The following is a 17,044-nucleotide window of genomic DNA, read 5'->3' on the forward strand; positions in this document are numbered from 1 at the left end:
ACCATCTTGTGTGTGTCTCAACAAATTGTCGATGTAGACAACCACTTCAAAGCTGTCTTGTTTAATTATTTTTATGCACTCAGATACGTTATATTGTGTCATTTTTTGTTGTGTCATGCCTGGGATGATGGGGTGGGAGTGCGCGTAGGCTCATATCTATACCATTCGTTTGCCCACGCGCGTTTACACGGCACGTGCGCACGCACGTACACACAGGCACATCCGGTGTCAACAATAAACGCTTCCATTTCATCGTTTAACCGTCTCAGTTCAACTTCGTTTTTCGTAGTAACTGGCTTAGAGAGCTCCTTAATGTGTCGTGTACATCACTGGCCGTAACGGTCAACCCTAAGTCCAGGTTCAGACTGTTGCCGCAACTGTCGAAATAACTTTGAAGAATGACGTCATTTCACGTCTCAGCCAACTAACCTGCGTGACATGCCGTTCTTTTACGTCCATAGATCACGATATGACTTTTGCGTGGGTAGTCTGAACATAGCCTAATGCTGCTTTTACCTCGCTACACGGTCTTACAGGAATGATCCGCTCTTTTTTTCTTTTAAATCGAAGTTTTTTACCTCTATGCCCCAAGGGTTATGTCGCGACCGTTGGTGTCAACAGGAAACTTCCACGAACAAATAAAAGAAGTTACTGGCACTGCCAGGAATTGAATCTGGAACGAATAAAGAAACGGAGTGAGAGCCCGTTGTCTTACAGATCGAGCTACAAGCCCATCGGCGACGAGGGAGACAGACGGTGCACTCCGGTTTACCCCCTGCGTTTTCGCTGAATGCCACGTGATTGCGTCACGCGACCTCTCACGCCGCTGTGCGCTCCGCCTGCGGCACATGTAGCGTCGGTGGGCGCGCCTTGCGCATGCGCTAGGCGTTATAAAAAATGAAAGGAAGCTCACACTAACGCCTGACATCTCACTTCTGCGTCTCTGCCATGGATCTCGTAGCCACCGTCGGCAGCGGCAGAGACGGAGAAGAAATGAGATCGTCTCAACAGCGGGTTTGAGCTTGCTTTAATTTTATATAAAAAGTTTCCACTCGTGTGCTTCACCAATACAACTCAAGCAACCACAGTTCTCGAATCATGAATTGATTTAACCTTAGCAAACAAAATATCTATTTGAAGTAATAAAAGGTGTAGTTAAGTGCATTTCACTTTTCTCTAGTTTCCCTCTTTGTAGAGCCACGTTTGTGAATCCAAGTGGCGTCGCATAGGTAATCGTTGTGGGTGTCGTTTACAGCTTCGCTTTCCAACCACCTTCACAGGGTGGATTGGAACGCATTTTTTTCGGCGTCACTTCCTGAAGGTGCACCATAGGCAAAGTAAAATCGCGGTTGTAGATGTAGTTCGTCTTCCCTTGCACCTATGAACTGCAGAACTCATCTGACCGTTTATCACCTCGCTGCATACAGCAATCTGGGTAACCGTGGATGGTTATGGGGCGTCATCGTCGCGCTCTCCACATCAGTCGTCCTTTCGGATCACCGCCGTGGAGCTTTCCACCAGCTCGTCGTGGCGATCGTACAGATTCTCCTTCTGATAGGCCAAAGGCCGGATGACTCCGAATCGTATCTCGGAGGTCTTGCAGCCAAATCTTCAATACATACAAATAGAGACCAAATGTCGCGACGTCCCGTTAATATGGTGATTTTTATTTCAATATGGGGACGCGAGCGCCCGCGGATGTCATCGTTTTTAACACAGCCGTTTATTTATTTGGGATCCCCATTCTTGTAAGGCTGGATATACATACTTTTAATAACCGATTATTATAAAGATACCGTACCTCCCGTCTCCCAAGCCCTTATTTCTAACCAGTGGTTCTGGATTAGTTCTGGATTGGTTCTAACCACTGAAGGTTCCTCAACCCGCACCGAAACCTGACATCGGAAGCGATTCCAACCGATACCAACTACCCAAGCCGGCACCAACTTCCTCAAATGTCAATTTTTTTGACATCGAAAGCTTAACCTGACCGCAAGATGGAGTTCGCTACGTCCCTTTACGACTATTAGTACGAGTCCTGCTCGTGCACCATGGGGCACTATTGAAAAGTCACAGAACTTAATTACATTGAAAACCGCCGGATGTTTCTTCAGTGGGAACTGTTCGTAGAGTATTTGGGACACGTGTTCGGCAGCCTTTACTTAAACGTGAAAGCCGCAGTGGGCGGCAACCGCGCGCAGTCTGCCTTTGTTGCGACGACTTCTCCCTTTCTTTCTGAATCTCCGCTTCTCTCCGGCTGCTATTCTTCGCGGCGATTTCGCCGACGGGCGGGCGCGAGCCGCGTGCAAAGAAGGACTTCGTGACCCTCGTCCGAGATGGACGCATCGTGACGGGCGGCTACCGGGAAACCGCAGGCAGATGCGCGCGCCGGGCTTTTTGTAATCCGTTCGGCGGCGCACACGTCAAGGGCCGCCGAGGTTGCGTGCTGTGCGGACAGCCGCCCACCCCCATTGGGGCCAAACTCAATTTCCTGGCCACGCGGAACGCCCTGCTTTAACGGCACAAAGGCGCGCTAAATGCGGGATGAGTCCCCCACGAAGACGTCCGCGCATGCTTGAAATCTGAAAGGCGCTGAGCGCAAGGCGGGCTGGTGGTGCGTTTTTTTTTTTCTGCTTTTTATTTCGCGAAGACGGGCGGGGAAGGAGTGCCTGGGCGGTGGCGCTGTTGCCGCCTGGCATCTTGCATCTATGTACTACTAGGTTGAACGCGAGTAAACGTCGAATGGTCATCTGGACGCAGGGAGCTTTGGCTATTTGAAGGCACGCATTGCAAAGGCTTGGGCATGCTCTGCATATAACGAGATTCGGCACAGTGGGAGTCGGCGCCGGTGTCGTGCGTGCATGCAGACATGTAAGCGAAATGTTTCGAAGTAACGAGGAGAAGACGTGGGCGATATTGTTCGGAACCAACTTACATACGTTCGTGACTGGAACTCGAAAAAGTATGATTTCGTGGAGCCGGCGTCCCGTTCAATAGTGCGAACTCACGGCTGAGCTCAGTGAACGTTCCCTCCTCCGTGCAACCTGCGTGCCTCGCGCGTGAGATTTTGTTGGCACTAACAGCTTAAAATCTCGCCCAGCATGACACCACAAAAGCGTGCGCATGCGTTATTCGTTTGGAGAAGAGGGAAAAGTAATGTAAAAAAAAATCTTCGGTGAAGCGACTACTTTTTATTGTTCTTTTGCTCGGTTAAGAACTGTTGTCGCCTGGGATATAAACTAATCGACGACATTGGGCAGTACGGCGCTTAAGCTTAACAGTTATACCGAATGTGTTCACCGTGTTGACAGTATAACATGACAAACACGCAATTTACGATTTCACCTCTATGAACGAGCGGCGGCATACTTGTTGAAATATTACCGTCGAGAAAACACTCCAAAGAATTAATGCACACGGTTTAAATATAGGTTTTCCTTCGATGATAATTTCCTACCTGAAAAGTCGACACTCAAGAATGTTTTGCATTGTCATTCAAAGAGTCTGGCTCCCCACACCAAAGTTACGCCTGTGCGATAAATCGTGCCGTGGTGGAAAGCTATAGATTAAAAAGACGCAGCATATATTTGTAGAAAGCGTAAAGACAACATACAACACCGCTACATTGGTAATATTTATTTGTCTGAATAGCACTAGTGCCCTATTTAACACAAGCTTCAGCCAAATAAGCTTAAATAAAACAGGAAGGTGGCGGGTACCCACCGCGCATATACTTCACCCAATTTGACTTGCGACGTCGTAATACTAATTGTCGTGATTGGCAGATACCGACGAGATGAACCGCAAATCAAAATAGATGTGTTCCTGCAGTTTAAACTCAGTGTTGTTCAGGCGCGAAATAACTTTATTTTGCGGGGATGCGGCGGCAGAAAAAGATCCCCACTGCAAAAACGTGAGCGAAGTCAACCTAATTCTGGCGCTGGCTGTATTTGATTGCTTCTCTGATCACATACCCCTTGGTACGTCACAGGAAGGCGGAGGAAGCGGCCGATTTGAAATCCGGGTATCTAAACTTTAACCCTTGTGATGGCAGCAACGCTTCTCGCCGAAGGAAATTGTAGCGAGATATATAAGCAGCCTAGTCCATTTAATAAAGCAAAGTTATGTGTTGTATTCATGTTGCCTTTATCTCTACTGAAGTCTCTAACACGGAGGAATTTCATATTTTCCCTTTAACAGAAATATACGTTTCCATAGCCGGGAACAGATTCTTCAAATTCATGCGTGTGCAGCATCATGACGTGCGCATTACGTGCTAGGTCGTTTGTGTGGGGGGAGAATCGAAAGGGAACGACGAGAATGCAAGAAGGAGGCCTTTAGGTTGCGTCGGACGCCGCCGCTGTTTTTCTCGCGGGCCGTATCGCGGACATAAAAAGGAAACCAGACGCAGCCATAACAACAGCTGATGAAAGCCAACAAATTGTCTGCGACGCTGTTAACGCCGCTCAGCTAAACGATTACGACGGCCATTTTAGCTTCCATAATAACACGTTGTGGGCTTGCTGTATCATAGCTGCTATAAGGAAAAAATGAAGTTGATTATCGTTTCGCAAGGCTCTGGTAATTGCATCGATTACGAGAGCGGCCAGCAGCTGGCTCACTCCTGGCCATTTCTCATTTGTTCATACGGCTCAGAAGGATGATTAAGCGGGCGTTTTGTCTTTAAAAGACAATGCGACGACCTCCCGCAAAACCACCTCGCGATCCCTTGAGCATACACCGAGAAAGCCGAGAGCCACGCGTATGCACCGAGGAGGCAATTTGCTGTCTCGTCGGCCCGAGACAACGCGGCGACAGCTAGATTATTTGCAAAGTAATTTTCTTTTCCCCTCCATCTCTTTCTCTCTTTCTCTCCTTGGAGCGCGGTTCGTATGTTCGGGCAGTGGAAGCGCGCACACAGGCATGGAGTTCACCTCCGGAAGTCACAGCTCGTCGGACAAGCGTATACACAGCATGAATCACGTAATTCCGAACACACCGTTTATACGCTTGTAAACATCAACAGTGGTTGTCCCGAGGTCCGTGTGATTATTAATGATGCTCACCTTCCTGCGCACAAAAAGGCCATTTCTAGCAATTTCCCAGGCCCCCTGATGTTCGAATCACGCGCTACGTTTTTTTTTTTTCGTTTCTTTTCTTTTGCGCCGTAGTGGAGACTTGGGGTGGAAGCCTCTTTAACGAGATAGTCTTCACAACTTGGCGGAAAAGCTTTGCGGCAGCATGGAGTTAATTATCTGGAGAACTGTATCACGCATCCTAAACGATTTTGTAGGGGTAATGTAATCCAGGAAGAAGCGAGTTCGGGTCATTATTCTTCTCGTCCTAAACCGATGACGGCGCTTTTACAGCGAGCAAAAAAGGCTGTAGGTTGGCGCCGTAATAAATGTACGCGAGCAAAGTCTGGGAATCTGTGTGCACCAGCGTGTTCAGCCAGGCGATAGCGCACAGATTGGGGGAAACAGTTCGAGTTGTAAAGATCATTAATTTCGGAGCGGTAATAGCTTCTCAAATTGGGCGTCGGGGAGTGGTGTTAGATTTTTTTTTTGTTTTTATAATCTATACGTTATTAGCCTTATTCATTCGCCTTAATTTCCGCGTAGTATTTCCGCGGCTTTAAACATAACGCGCGTGCCTGAACGGGAAGTGTCAGCAACGTCAGCTGAACGGAAGTTCTTTTTTTTTTTTTGCGCTCGTTTCTTTTCGTACCGGGTTATAAACGCTGAACCGAAGTTCTAGGAGCCTCCATTAATTCTACGTGCAACTGGAAACGTGCGTGTGCGGCAGGTGGATTTGTTTCACCGTTCAGTAATCCCTTATCACTTCCCCATGCAAACCGTGTTGCTTGAAGCCGCACGCATGCGTGTGCGCTGACACACGGCTCAGCATTTCCACGTTCAGCTCTTCTGTTCGGGCTCTGGAAGACGGCTGTTAAAGCTCCATGCACATTACAAGTGCTGGGCAAAGGAAATGTATCGCTGTTATGGCAAAGTTACCATATGGCCAAGTAATACCGCGATGAAAAAAAAAAAAAAAAAGCTGCGGGGGAACCCAAGTATCTTCTTACAATATGAGAATACATGGGCATTACAATATTCGTCGAGTTGCGAAAGCAAATGTCTGTGTGTATGTACTGGCTTCACTGACAATGGTAGGTTGGCCACGGATGCTGTCATCGTCACTAGCCAGTCCCCCTGAGTGAGATTTGTGGGTCGGTATACGTTGACGTCGAAGGCAAACGGGAATGGGGAATGGGCCGTGAGCTTCTTTCTTACGGGCCACGACTGCAGCTGATGGCCCACCGCCTGAATGGGTACGTGAGAATTGTGGGTGGGCTTGTTGACGTCGCAGCCAAATGGAAAATGGGGAATGCAGTGTCTCGAGTGTCGTCTGAAGGCGCTCTAGCTCACCGCTGCAGCATTGACTAGAGTGCTGTACGGCAGCATTCGAATTTTCAAGGTCTTTCTTGGGCTACTTAAACGCATAAATTTTGGTCTTTCTGTATGTCTGTGACTCGATTCAGCTACCTGGCCCTAGTAAAACAGAAGCAGCGCGATAGTCTTATGTACCCACAGCCAAATCTAAACGTCCAAGTCCGGTATCAATGTTCATACTTGTCAATATTGTTGAACAAGAACAAGGCATTACGCAAATATAAGGCAGAAAATTAATACACCAGATATATTTACAGTGTTCCCTTATTTAAAAATCCATGAATGCTTGGTTTTTGCGATAGCAAATGAAATAGCACATCAACGGCAGAAAACCGTCGCCTGCTGGTGCCAGCGCTACCTCCTGGCGGCATTGAAGAAATCAAACGGTAACAGCAACGAACGGTCTCACTAAATAGGTTCCGTGTCTCGTTTGGAACGCTCGTGGAGTAGGGCGGCGTGGTTATATAAACGTTGTAGTATGGTACGTTGAAGATGCACCAACTCGCCCACCAACAAGTTCTTCTAAAGGTACCTCGATTGATGCGCGTCTCTGCCGTATAAGGCAGCGCTTGCATTGAGGTACCCAACTTGGAGCAGTGGAACGCGGTAAATTTAAATTGACTTGAGCAAGCATCTAGCGTGTTTATCTTGGGAGGAGCGAGACGGGAGAGGGACAGCATAAGAGGTGAGCGGGAAAGAGAAGGGAGGATTTTACCTGGCAGGGGCGCCAGACGACTTTCTTCTTTCGTCGACATTGGCAACGAAAGGAGCAGATACGCGTCGATTTTTTAATAGGATAGCCTTGCAGAGAGCACGGTGTCTGCCGTTCTGGTGCTGAGGTTCCGTCTTACGTTCCTGATCCCAAGGGCGGTGCTTTGGGTCCGGCTGTTGCCTTATTTTTTATCTCCAGTTTAAATTATAATTTTCGCGGCTTGGGTTAGTTTTCGTTGCTTTAAATGACTGCCTTTTGTTCAATAGGTTATTTTACGTTAGGTTGTATTACGCTATGCTAGAGAGAGCGAAGTAGGGCCCGACGGGGCACTTTTTTTGCGAAAACGTGGTGAATGTTGCTGTAGTGGAGTGGTTATTGTATCGTCGGACTGCACTTTATGGGCACAGCCATCGGATAAATTTCTCCTCGTCACTGGTGAGTCTATTTGAGTGGGTATGCTGTTAGCCCTATATTAAGCCTTAACGTTAGGCGACAACGTTGAAGCTCGCGAAGTACCAATCAACGTCAAACTCATTGCACGCCAAGTTCACGGGTTCAGTTTGATGACGTTAGGCCTCGATGCGTAGCGTTAGGGCTAACGTGGTGCCGTCGCATACTCGTAGGCACATCAGGCCTCCGCTACCCCGCTTCGCAGTCACATGACGCACCGCAGCCAATAGGACGCCAGGACAGCACATACCGCTGTTCTCTGCCAATAAGAACACACAGCCTATGGGAATTTTTATGACAGCTTGCATCAGCATCGCGGAAACTTGAGACGTGTGGAATTTAAGCAGAAAAGTGTGTCTTAAAAATCTGCCTTTCGAGTTCCTTGCACCTGGGAAAAACGCGTTTACGTTTTTAATGGCCGCTGTAGACTTAGATTAAGTCAGCACTTCAATTTAATCGGCCCAAATCACCATTCAACGCTGGGACTTAGGCGTAACGAAAATCAAATATTGAATTTAAAAATAGCGATGAACGAAAGCCGCTCGATACGCAGAAAACTGCTCGCAGGTTGACGGCACGAAAGCGACAAAGGCTGGGGGAGGATAAGAAAGAGAAAGAAGCGCGACGAGTAGGCGACACCCGCCAGCTGGAGTTGTTTGCAGCTTCGCTTTTTAGAGGGCCATAACTGTCGCAGTTCAGAGCGCATTCGCCTTCGCAGACATTCTCCTACCGGGAGCGCTTCTAAAAAGAGCTTAGGATATAAGCTGAGCGGCAGTGTCTTGCGTCCCTACGCGCGTGCGCAGCTGCCATGCACGGAACTCGCTTTTCTTTTCTTTTTTTTTTCAGCCAGGTATTACGTGTTATGTAAACGTCCGGATATCTGACAAATAAAACGCTCATCGGGGCGTCACGAAGTGGTATTGAAGCTAAATTTTCTCTGGAATAGCTACGGCAGAATGAACCGAAAATAGTTCAATGATTTTGATCGCAAACCCAGCAGTGAACGACTTCTATATTCGCGGTATTCGGCCGAGTAGTGAGAGCAGCGGGCTCTTCTTGAGGGACAGGCCATGGGAAATGACAAATGCAGTGGATCTTGATTTCAGCACGCAAAGTTCAGCACGCAAAGGGAGCAGGGACCTAGTCAGGTACTTACGTGTACCTTTTGTCCACGTACCCGTAGTCTTTCTTTGTGAAAATAAAGAGTTCTATGGGGAAAAAAAAGTTCTTGGCACGTTAGTTGTTGCATTGCTCGTTTAGGGCTATTTAATTAGTACGCTGATGGATACGCTTTTCTAGCTTAAAGGACTTCTGCTTCATTGCTGATAAACCGTTTTGTATAAACTGATAAACTCGCTGATAAACTGATAAACTCGCTGCTGATAAACTCGCCCAGTTATCTGTTTTGATGAAACCATTTTACCCGTTTCTTCGCGCTTGGAAGCACTGCGAAAGTTGTGTAGTTATCGCCGCAGCAGACAGTGGCGCTGTGCGGTTCGCTCGTCGCAATTGATAGCTCTTGTAGTATCTGCTTTACTTTTGATGACATTCTTCGCAAAGCGGCAATCTAATTCGTTGACTGTTGCCACTGAACGGAAGCCGGCCAATATAGCCGTGCTGTAGAGCGATTACTCATGTCGCTCAAGCACGCAGAAAATGTTCCGGCCGAGAAAGAGAGATAAATCTTTTGAGCCACTTTTCAAGTTATCCGGTGTAGTACATAGAGGAAATCCGAATTAGGGGCGTTTTTCTGCCCCAAGGGAAACCTGGGGTGTGAAGCGCGCGTTAGTGGAAGGCTCGAAATTAAATTCGACTGATGGGAATAATTAACGCGCACTGAAACGTGCGTACGGCCGTTTGGTTTTCTTGCCTCCATCAGAAAAAGGGCTGCAACGGCCGGGAGTCGAACCCAAGTCCTTGGGCTTTTGAATTGATTTGAATTTACGACTTGTGAATTAATCAGCAAGCACCGAAGGAACTTCCACATGCTTTTCGACTGCTTAGACTGTTACGTACCACGCATAAAAAGAACCACGTTACAGGGGCCCCTGTAGCAGCACTGCGATTGTATATGCGGGACACTGCTTGGTAGTTTGGTAGCGAAGCTGACCCTGTTCGTCTAGCGTCAGCGTGAACGCACTTCGCTATACAGAGAAGCTGACTTGAAGATTTTGACATTTGTTAGGTTGAAAATAAGTATGAAAGTGGGAAAAAATGTTGGCAATTGTTGTTGCGCCTTGACAAAAAACAGGTTTGTGCTTTAAGACCCACCTTTCTCGGGGCCCAATTCGCTTTAGTCAGCAAAACTTGCGCGCTTTTTTTTTAAGTTTTCTTGAAAACTTTGAGGCCCCGCCATGCTTTTGCTTCAGTATATATGAGATTTTGTGTCAGTGTTACCAGTTTATATTGAAGTCTTAACTCACACACAGGTAAGGTATATATATATGAATACTCAGAGCCGACGTCATCAACAACGCCGCCATTCTACCTTCGTCTTTGCGTCCCGCGAAATTCGCCCGCCCAGAACAAAAATTCAAAAGGTTGAATGAACATCAGGGCTTCGGTCACTGTCTCGAGCATCTCGTTAATGTAGCTATCTTAAAACAAGCCGCTTGTCCCAGCCACGCGGTACTCAAACTAAAAAAAACAAATGAGGGGAGAGGCATGAATGGATACATATAGGAGACGGATGGCATAAGAGGACGTAAGCGAACAAAGGCGTGGACTTAATTCAGCGCTCGTGCCGCGAAACACGCCGTGGCGCCGGGCCACATTTAACTGCGCCCCAAATTGCTCCCATCGCGGTGGCACCTGGGCAAGCGCGCTGTAAACAGGGTTAGGCCGGCACGACGGTCGCCGCAAACGATTGCGTGCATCTCGTTGAAGGAGGAGCCGTCGTCAGCGTTTTTGTCTTCGTGCTCCGACACCGACGAGGGTGCAAAGGGGAAAGGTGCTACTTCGGGCGTACAGATGTACACATTCCAAGCGGATGAAAAAAAAGAAAAAAGGGCGTCGGTGCTCGGCAATTTGCCGTCTAATGGTCGGGTGACCGTGTAGAAAATAAATTGTCGCGCTGTATACAACGGACTCTCGTGCGCATGCTCTGTCGTTGAAAGCGGAGAAGATTGCGGAAGAAGACGCCTCGAGCGGCACCAGAGAAATGAGGACGCTGTTGATGCCCCGTTGTCCGGCAGGAAGGGACCGCTATGGTCGGCCTTTGCTCCGCAATAGACGGGTCACGTGAGGACAAAGAAGAGGGAATCATGCCTCTCCAGCGCGTACCGTTTTTTGTATAAGCACCGCGTGGCGTGGCGAGCCAGGCCTATTTCCCTCCCGTCGGCAGGTGCCCGCGCGGTGCCATGTTCATCGCGGTATTGTACCTTCGGCGATGAAATGGCGCAGAAACACTCTCGGTCGTCGCACCTCGAGGAGGCGCTATTAATGTGCGCCACAGTACAAAGGCGTGTACACACATGAAGGGGAATCGTTCTGATTTATGCTGTGGCGTCTACTGTCATCATCATAATCGCCATCAACAGCCTAATTAAGTGCACTACAGGACGAAGGGCTCTCTCCCGTCGACCTCCAACCGCACCTGCAGGAGTTTTGCGCTGGCCGTAACAATGCGATTGCTTTTTCTTGGCGTATTTGTGTTGGGCTGAAATCACTTCACCCATTCTCTCCTTCTTCCTCCACGCCTTTTTTCTTTTCCAAGACGATCGGTCGCAACACACCACTTCACTGTGCAACTATTTCAGTTTGGCTTCGTATTCTTGCAATGGGCGGAGAAGGGTTCCGATTATATTCCTCTTCAGAAGCTGCGTGCAGCACTGTGGAGGCTACATTGTTGCCAGCAGTCCGCCCACTGAGGGCGCTAACTCAACCTGAAGGAAAGCGACAATAGGCGCCGGGGCCTTGCGCTTCCATTTGCCCCGAGGGGAGACGTAAGTGTCCTTTGGAGGCCCCCTTCACGCTGAACGAGGCGGGCTCAGCGGGCGGACTGTTGGCAACAATGTAGCCCCGACAGTGTTGCACGCAGCTTCTGAAGTGGACGTTTGGGTGACTTAGCGGCGGAAATATATCATCGGGGCAAGTTTATCGCGTTAATACATTCAAGAATTTCCGGCATTTATTATTTTTGAAAGGGGGGGGGGGGGGGGCGCAAAACTTAAATAACGCGAAGCTCCAACGCCCGAGCTTCCCACAGAGGGCCGCGGGAGCCGGCCTCTGGCATTCCGGTTGGTCATAGTTTTTTATGGTACTCGTCGCAGGGAAGTCTAGCGACAGCAATGTGGTCTCCGTCATTCTTGAGTAGACGCTTTCGAGTCATCCAAAGGGCTCATATACTTATATTCCGCCACAAAAATGGGAGAGATAACAAAAAGAGACGTGGGACGAAAGGGCTCTCTGTGCTTCCCAGATACTTCCACCCATTTGTTGTTGACCACGTGGGCGGTCCGCACTAAGCGGCCCATTTTTTCGCCGGGGTCGTTTTAGGCCCGTGAAAGGTATCATGGGAGCTGTTATCCTAGACACAGGAGCTTCCTCTTCGCCTATATAAGTTGTCCTGCTCCCGAAACGCCAAGCTCGCTCTGTCGGTGCAACAAACGCGCCGCGGATTTATGGTTATGAGGGCCAACTACGGCCTTCCGCTGGCTTCCTTTAATTAGTTAAGGTAACGGCCGTGTCCATTGCTCTGGCCTGCAGAATCACTGTGCGGAACTTTTCTTCTTTCGTCGTTCCGGAGGTCAAACTGCTCGCTCAGTTTCCGTTATGGAATTTCATACTTTTTATCGCCTCTGGCAGCGTCCAACGAAGTAGTCGCCCCCGTGCATGCCCCCCTCTTTGGCAATCCCAAGGCGAAAAGACAGCGACCACCGCGGCACCGGAAACCATTTGAGCCTTTCGTTTCGTGCCGTTTTCGGGACGCCGCGCTCGAAATGGGCCGCATTCATCTTTTTTCGAGGCGAGGCGCAGCGCCAGGAGACCGGCAGCCGCCGAGGAAGCGCGTGCGCACGTGCAGCCCGTTTTCCCGTCCACTCTTGTCGGGGATCCTCCCCGAAGTCACGTTCCAGTTAAGTACAGGCCTCAGCGCTGCAGTGCCAGTTCGCAGCCTTATAAATGGGTGACGTCAGAACACGTCAGAGAAACAGGGCTCAGCCGGCCACCCGGAGCGGCGAGAAAAAGGTTTACGAGGAGAAGGCACGAGGGCTCGTGTGCGTCTCTACGGCAACGCGTACCGCGAGGCCGCTTGTAGCGTTTTGGAAATTAAGGGCTATAACCATAAAGCATGCGGCTGCAGAGACACCCGCGGACAGCATTCGGAGCAGAGTGCGCGGGGAAGCGCCCCACAGCCCCCTAACACACACCTGTCCCGTATGAACCTGGCAACGACGATGTGGAGGAATGAAGAGTTCTAAAGCGTTCACTTCAGCAGTGACGCCTGGCTGAGTCGAAATGGGCGTCTGGGCTTACACGCTCGCTCAGTGCCTCATTCTCGCCTCGATGGCGGCGCGAATCCTGCCTTGTTTTGCGTGCAGGCGGCTCTAATTGTCGGTGCGGTCGACACGCTCTGCAATGGCGGCGGCGCTAATTTCAAAGCCGCTCGGACGCCTGCGCGGCCGTCCGAGGCGCACAATAAGCCCATTACGGCGCTTATCACCGTGGGCCATTCGGATAACGTGCGACCGTTTCTATAGCCAGGGCACGTGCATGCGAAGCAGCTTTCAGTTGGTGTGCGTAAAGAAAGTAGCCCGCGTTATGCGACAAACGTTTCTTCTGCGCACATCTAAACAGAACGCTCGTCGCTCATCGGAGCTGCGTACCTGATCTGTGATGAAACTGGATGTTCATATATGTTGTATGAAAACAAAACGCTAATAAATAAAAACTTCAGTGCAAGGAAGAATATTTAAAAATTGGAATAATCAAATTGTAGGTTATTACTATACTGTTGCCTGCTTCTGGAGACTGGCGATTTTCTTTTCGCAATTACTTGTTAGCGTGAAGTTGTGACACCGCCCGATGGAGCATTTTGATTAATGTTTCATTAATGTAAAACTTTTTCTGCGCTGAAAGGGCATGCAGTTGCTTGAACTATAATTACCAACCCTTTAAAATAACCCTGCAACCCTTTTTTCAACTTTTTAAATATTTTACACGCTTTCAGAGCGTAGCCGCCCAAAACACCCAGTACTTGGATCAGGGGTTCGCAAAGTACCTCAGCCAAAAATTACTGCTCTATGCTCATCCGATAACTTGTAAACTCGCTCAAACGATTTTTCTCTCTTTCCCGGTGTTGACGTTCTTCGACGGCTCGAATTACGTCACTAAAGTCATGTAGCAGCTGTTGGCCGGTTATCCTTCAGTTACAGCACTGAACTCTTTTCTATTGCAACTTTTAAAAAAAGCCACGAAAACAAAGCAGACATGGAAGGCGTATCTGGTGCGACGAGCAAATCACGCAATGCCGCTCCGTGCTGGCGATAACCATTCTGGCGATAACTTTAGCTTTCTCAGTGGTTCCTGACGCGAAGGAAAGAGTGAAAGCGCTTATAGAAAGGGTTGCAGGGTTCCTTTTAATGAGCGTATGCGGTTGAGCGGAGCAGTTCTTAGAAAGCCAGGGAATCACCACGCTAATTCATTACAATTCAGCAATATCGGCGAGCTACTAAGACATTCACATAGCGTTCGTCCATCCTACCTATAACAATCACCTAACACACTAGCTGAAGGACGCAAAACCAGCCTGGTCAAGAATCGCTTTCTTACGAAACAAATTTATTCGTTTCACTCGGTTCGTGTTCATTCGGTTTCATTTGGTTCGGTTAAATTGAGAGCATCCCTGTAACCCTATTTGTAAGCTGCTACCCAACAACAATAATAAACGAAACCGAAACAAAACAAAACAAAAACAAACGTGCATTTTTTCTCACGCTTTTCCTCCACTCATTTCTTCATTTGCAGGGAGGAACTGGCCATGAGGGTGGACCTGACGGAAGCAAGAGTTCAGGTCAGTAAAACTGAATTAATCTGTTGGCAGGAATAAACAGCGGTATACGTGATTCGTGAAGCACGACTTCGTGTAGTGAATAATCTAAGGCATTGTACTTCCAGCGCGTAAGATGGCAGGAGTCAGGGAAAGAGAAACAGCAAAATTTCGGTCAGTGTTTATATACGCGAAGAGAGACATATATGTTATGCATACACATATATGTTACGCATACACCCGTCCTTTGCGCTCGCAGCGTCGACAATATTTTTGCCTGCGTAAATTATCATCATCGCCGTGTCATAACCTGAAAAAAAAAATGGCTGGGCATACGTTAATAAGGAGAGCTTCATCGGTTGTTTCTTTTAAAGCGACCGTGCAACACTTTTTCAAACTTTTTTTCGAAAGCGTGAATGTTTGCAGAACGTACTCAACCAACACATCCAGTACTTAGATTTGGGGGTCGCAATGTACCTCAGCGGAAAATTGCTGCTCTGTGCCCATCCCATAACTTGTAAACTTGCTCAAAAGATTTCTCTCTCTTTCCCAATCTTGGCGTTCTTCGGCCGATGAAATTACGTCATCATAGCGGTGTAGCGGCTATTGGCCGGCTTTTATTCTGTTGCAGCAATGAACGCATTCGATAGCCACTTAAAAAAATCCAGAAAAGCAAAGAAGAAGCGGAAGGCGTATCTTGTGCGACGAGCAAGTCACGCAGTGCCGCTCCGTGCTGGCGATAACTATAGCTTTCGCAGTGCTTCCAGACGCGAAGGTAAGAGGGAAAACGTTTACAGGAAATGTTGCTGAGTCCCTTCAGTCCTACCTATTTAACACGCCTATCTACTTGCATAGTAATTAGGGCTATAGCAGTTTTAAAATCTCGAGCTGATTTCAGGTATACTATCGGGAAAAATAGCACGTAAGCGATTAAAAATGCTATAAACCTTACTCTTATCGGTTAACGGTAACGTAAACGAATCACCAAGGCTCTGTTTGCAGCCTAAACTTTTCGCGAATATAGAAAGAAAGCAAGAGAAAAAGGACGCAGGCAAAGATGTTGCTTCGTTCTCTGTTCGTAACCATCAAGAGGCTAACCGACCCGTGCAGTCTTTCCGGTTAGAAGCGAGGTATAACAGGCAAAGAGCGCGCACATTTCCGCCGCTCTCTTTTGCCGGCTACCTGTGCGCAGGACGGGGACTGGCGAGCAGTGGCGTAGCCAGAATTATTTTTCGGGGGGTGATCATGGCCGCTGCCAGACAAAAAAAAAAAAAAAAAGCGAGAAGGATAGATAGCCTGCGCGCACACGTCATTTCATTTTGATTTTCTTATCCTTTTCTTATTCTTATTTTTACATATTGATGCACCGCTGTGCAGTGCAAAGAGCGTGGACGAAAGAAAAAAAGGTTGAAGTGCGGAGGGAACAGAGGGTGGAATGCACCGCTCAGACAATTTCGGGGGCTGTTGTGAACCGAAATACCCCCAATGGCTACGTCATTGCTGGCGAGATGCACGTTAGCATGAAGAGGTGCGCCGAACCGTTTCGCCCACAAGCTGAGACGAAGGAGCGGCAACAGTGTTGCGAAATCAGTCCTGGTGGAACAAATGCTTGCTCAAGGAAACAGACTTCTGCACTGTTCGGTGACGCTTGTTTCAGCTGAGCACGTGTTCAAGTCACGCGGATAGAGGTGTCTCATACCCTTTGTAGGTGTTTTGGAGTGCTTAATTGTGTTATATCTGCACAAAAATGATTCACGCATATGATTCACGCATACTCAGCTGTATACGGCTGCAAAGAATAGCTTTACAGCTTTTTAAAACAGCCTTCTAACAAAATTCGCATTCGAAGAAAGATTGGTCGTTGTACGGTTTCAGTCCCAGAGGCACCGCCTGCCTAAGTCAGCCGCTGTTCTAAATCAACTAAGCAGGAGACTAGACATTGGCTGTCCATGAGCGAAGAAAGTAATAGACGTAAGGGAGTGGAACCAGTGGAGTTTTTACGGGATGACCCTAGAAAAAGATCAAGTTTCTTACAACTATACAATTGAGAAAGCCAAAGAACTTTTTCAACAGCTCTGAACTCGGGTTCAGAGAGAGAGAGAGAGAGAGAGAGAGAGAGAGAGAGAGAGAGAGAGAGAGAGAGAGAGAGAGAGAGAGAGAGAGAGAGAGAGAGAGAGAGAGAGAGAACAAAATTTATTGAGCACTAGAGCCTTTTAGGCGCTCTATGGGGTGGTGCCCTCTTCTCGGGCCCCATATGTTTCCAGGAACTCCTATCCTCTGGTTATCAGAGCAATCTGTTTTTTTAAACAACGGAATAATTTTCGTTAAACTACGTTTTCACATAAAGGAAACCATGCCGTGGTTGCAGAAACAACGCCCTATATAATCAAAGCGTCTTTCTCAAGAGAAATATGGTTAGAACGCAGGGCTTTCTCCATATAA

At 48.2% G+C, this 17,044-nt stretch overlaps 1 protein-coding gene across 1 annotated transcript in view; it reads left to right on the forward strand.

Moving 5' to 3' along the window:
* The window catches only part of LOC144170739 (uncharacterized), a 124,544-nt gene that overhangs the window by 80,135 nt on the left and 27,365 nt on the right, over nt 1–17,044 (forward strand). The window contains exon 3 of the mRNA XM_077700721.1: nt 14,581–14,626. Within this exon, the coding sequence (XP_077556847.1) occupies nt 14,581–14,626 (46 nt within the window). The remainder of the gene's footprint in view (nt 1–14,580; nt 14,627–17,044) is intronic.

This window comes from Haemaphysalis longicornis, unplaced genomic scaffold (assembly GCF_048455015.1).
Source record: "Haemaphysalis longicornis isolate Haplotype H1 unplaced genomic scaffold, Haemaphysalis longicornis Haplotype H1 scaffold_2, whole genome shotgun sequence".
Taxonomy (NCBI): Eukaryota; Metazoa; Arthropoda; class Arachnida; order Ixodida; family Ixodidae; genus Haemaphysalis; species Haemaphysalis longicornis.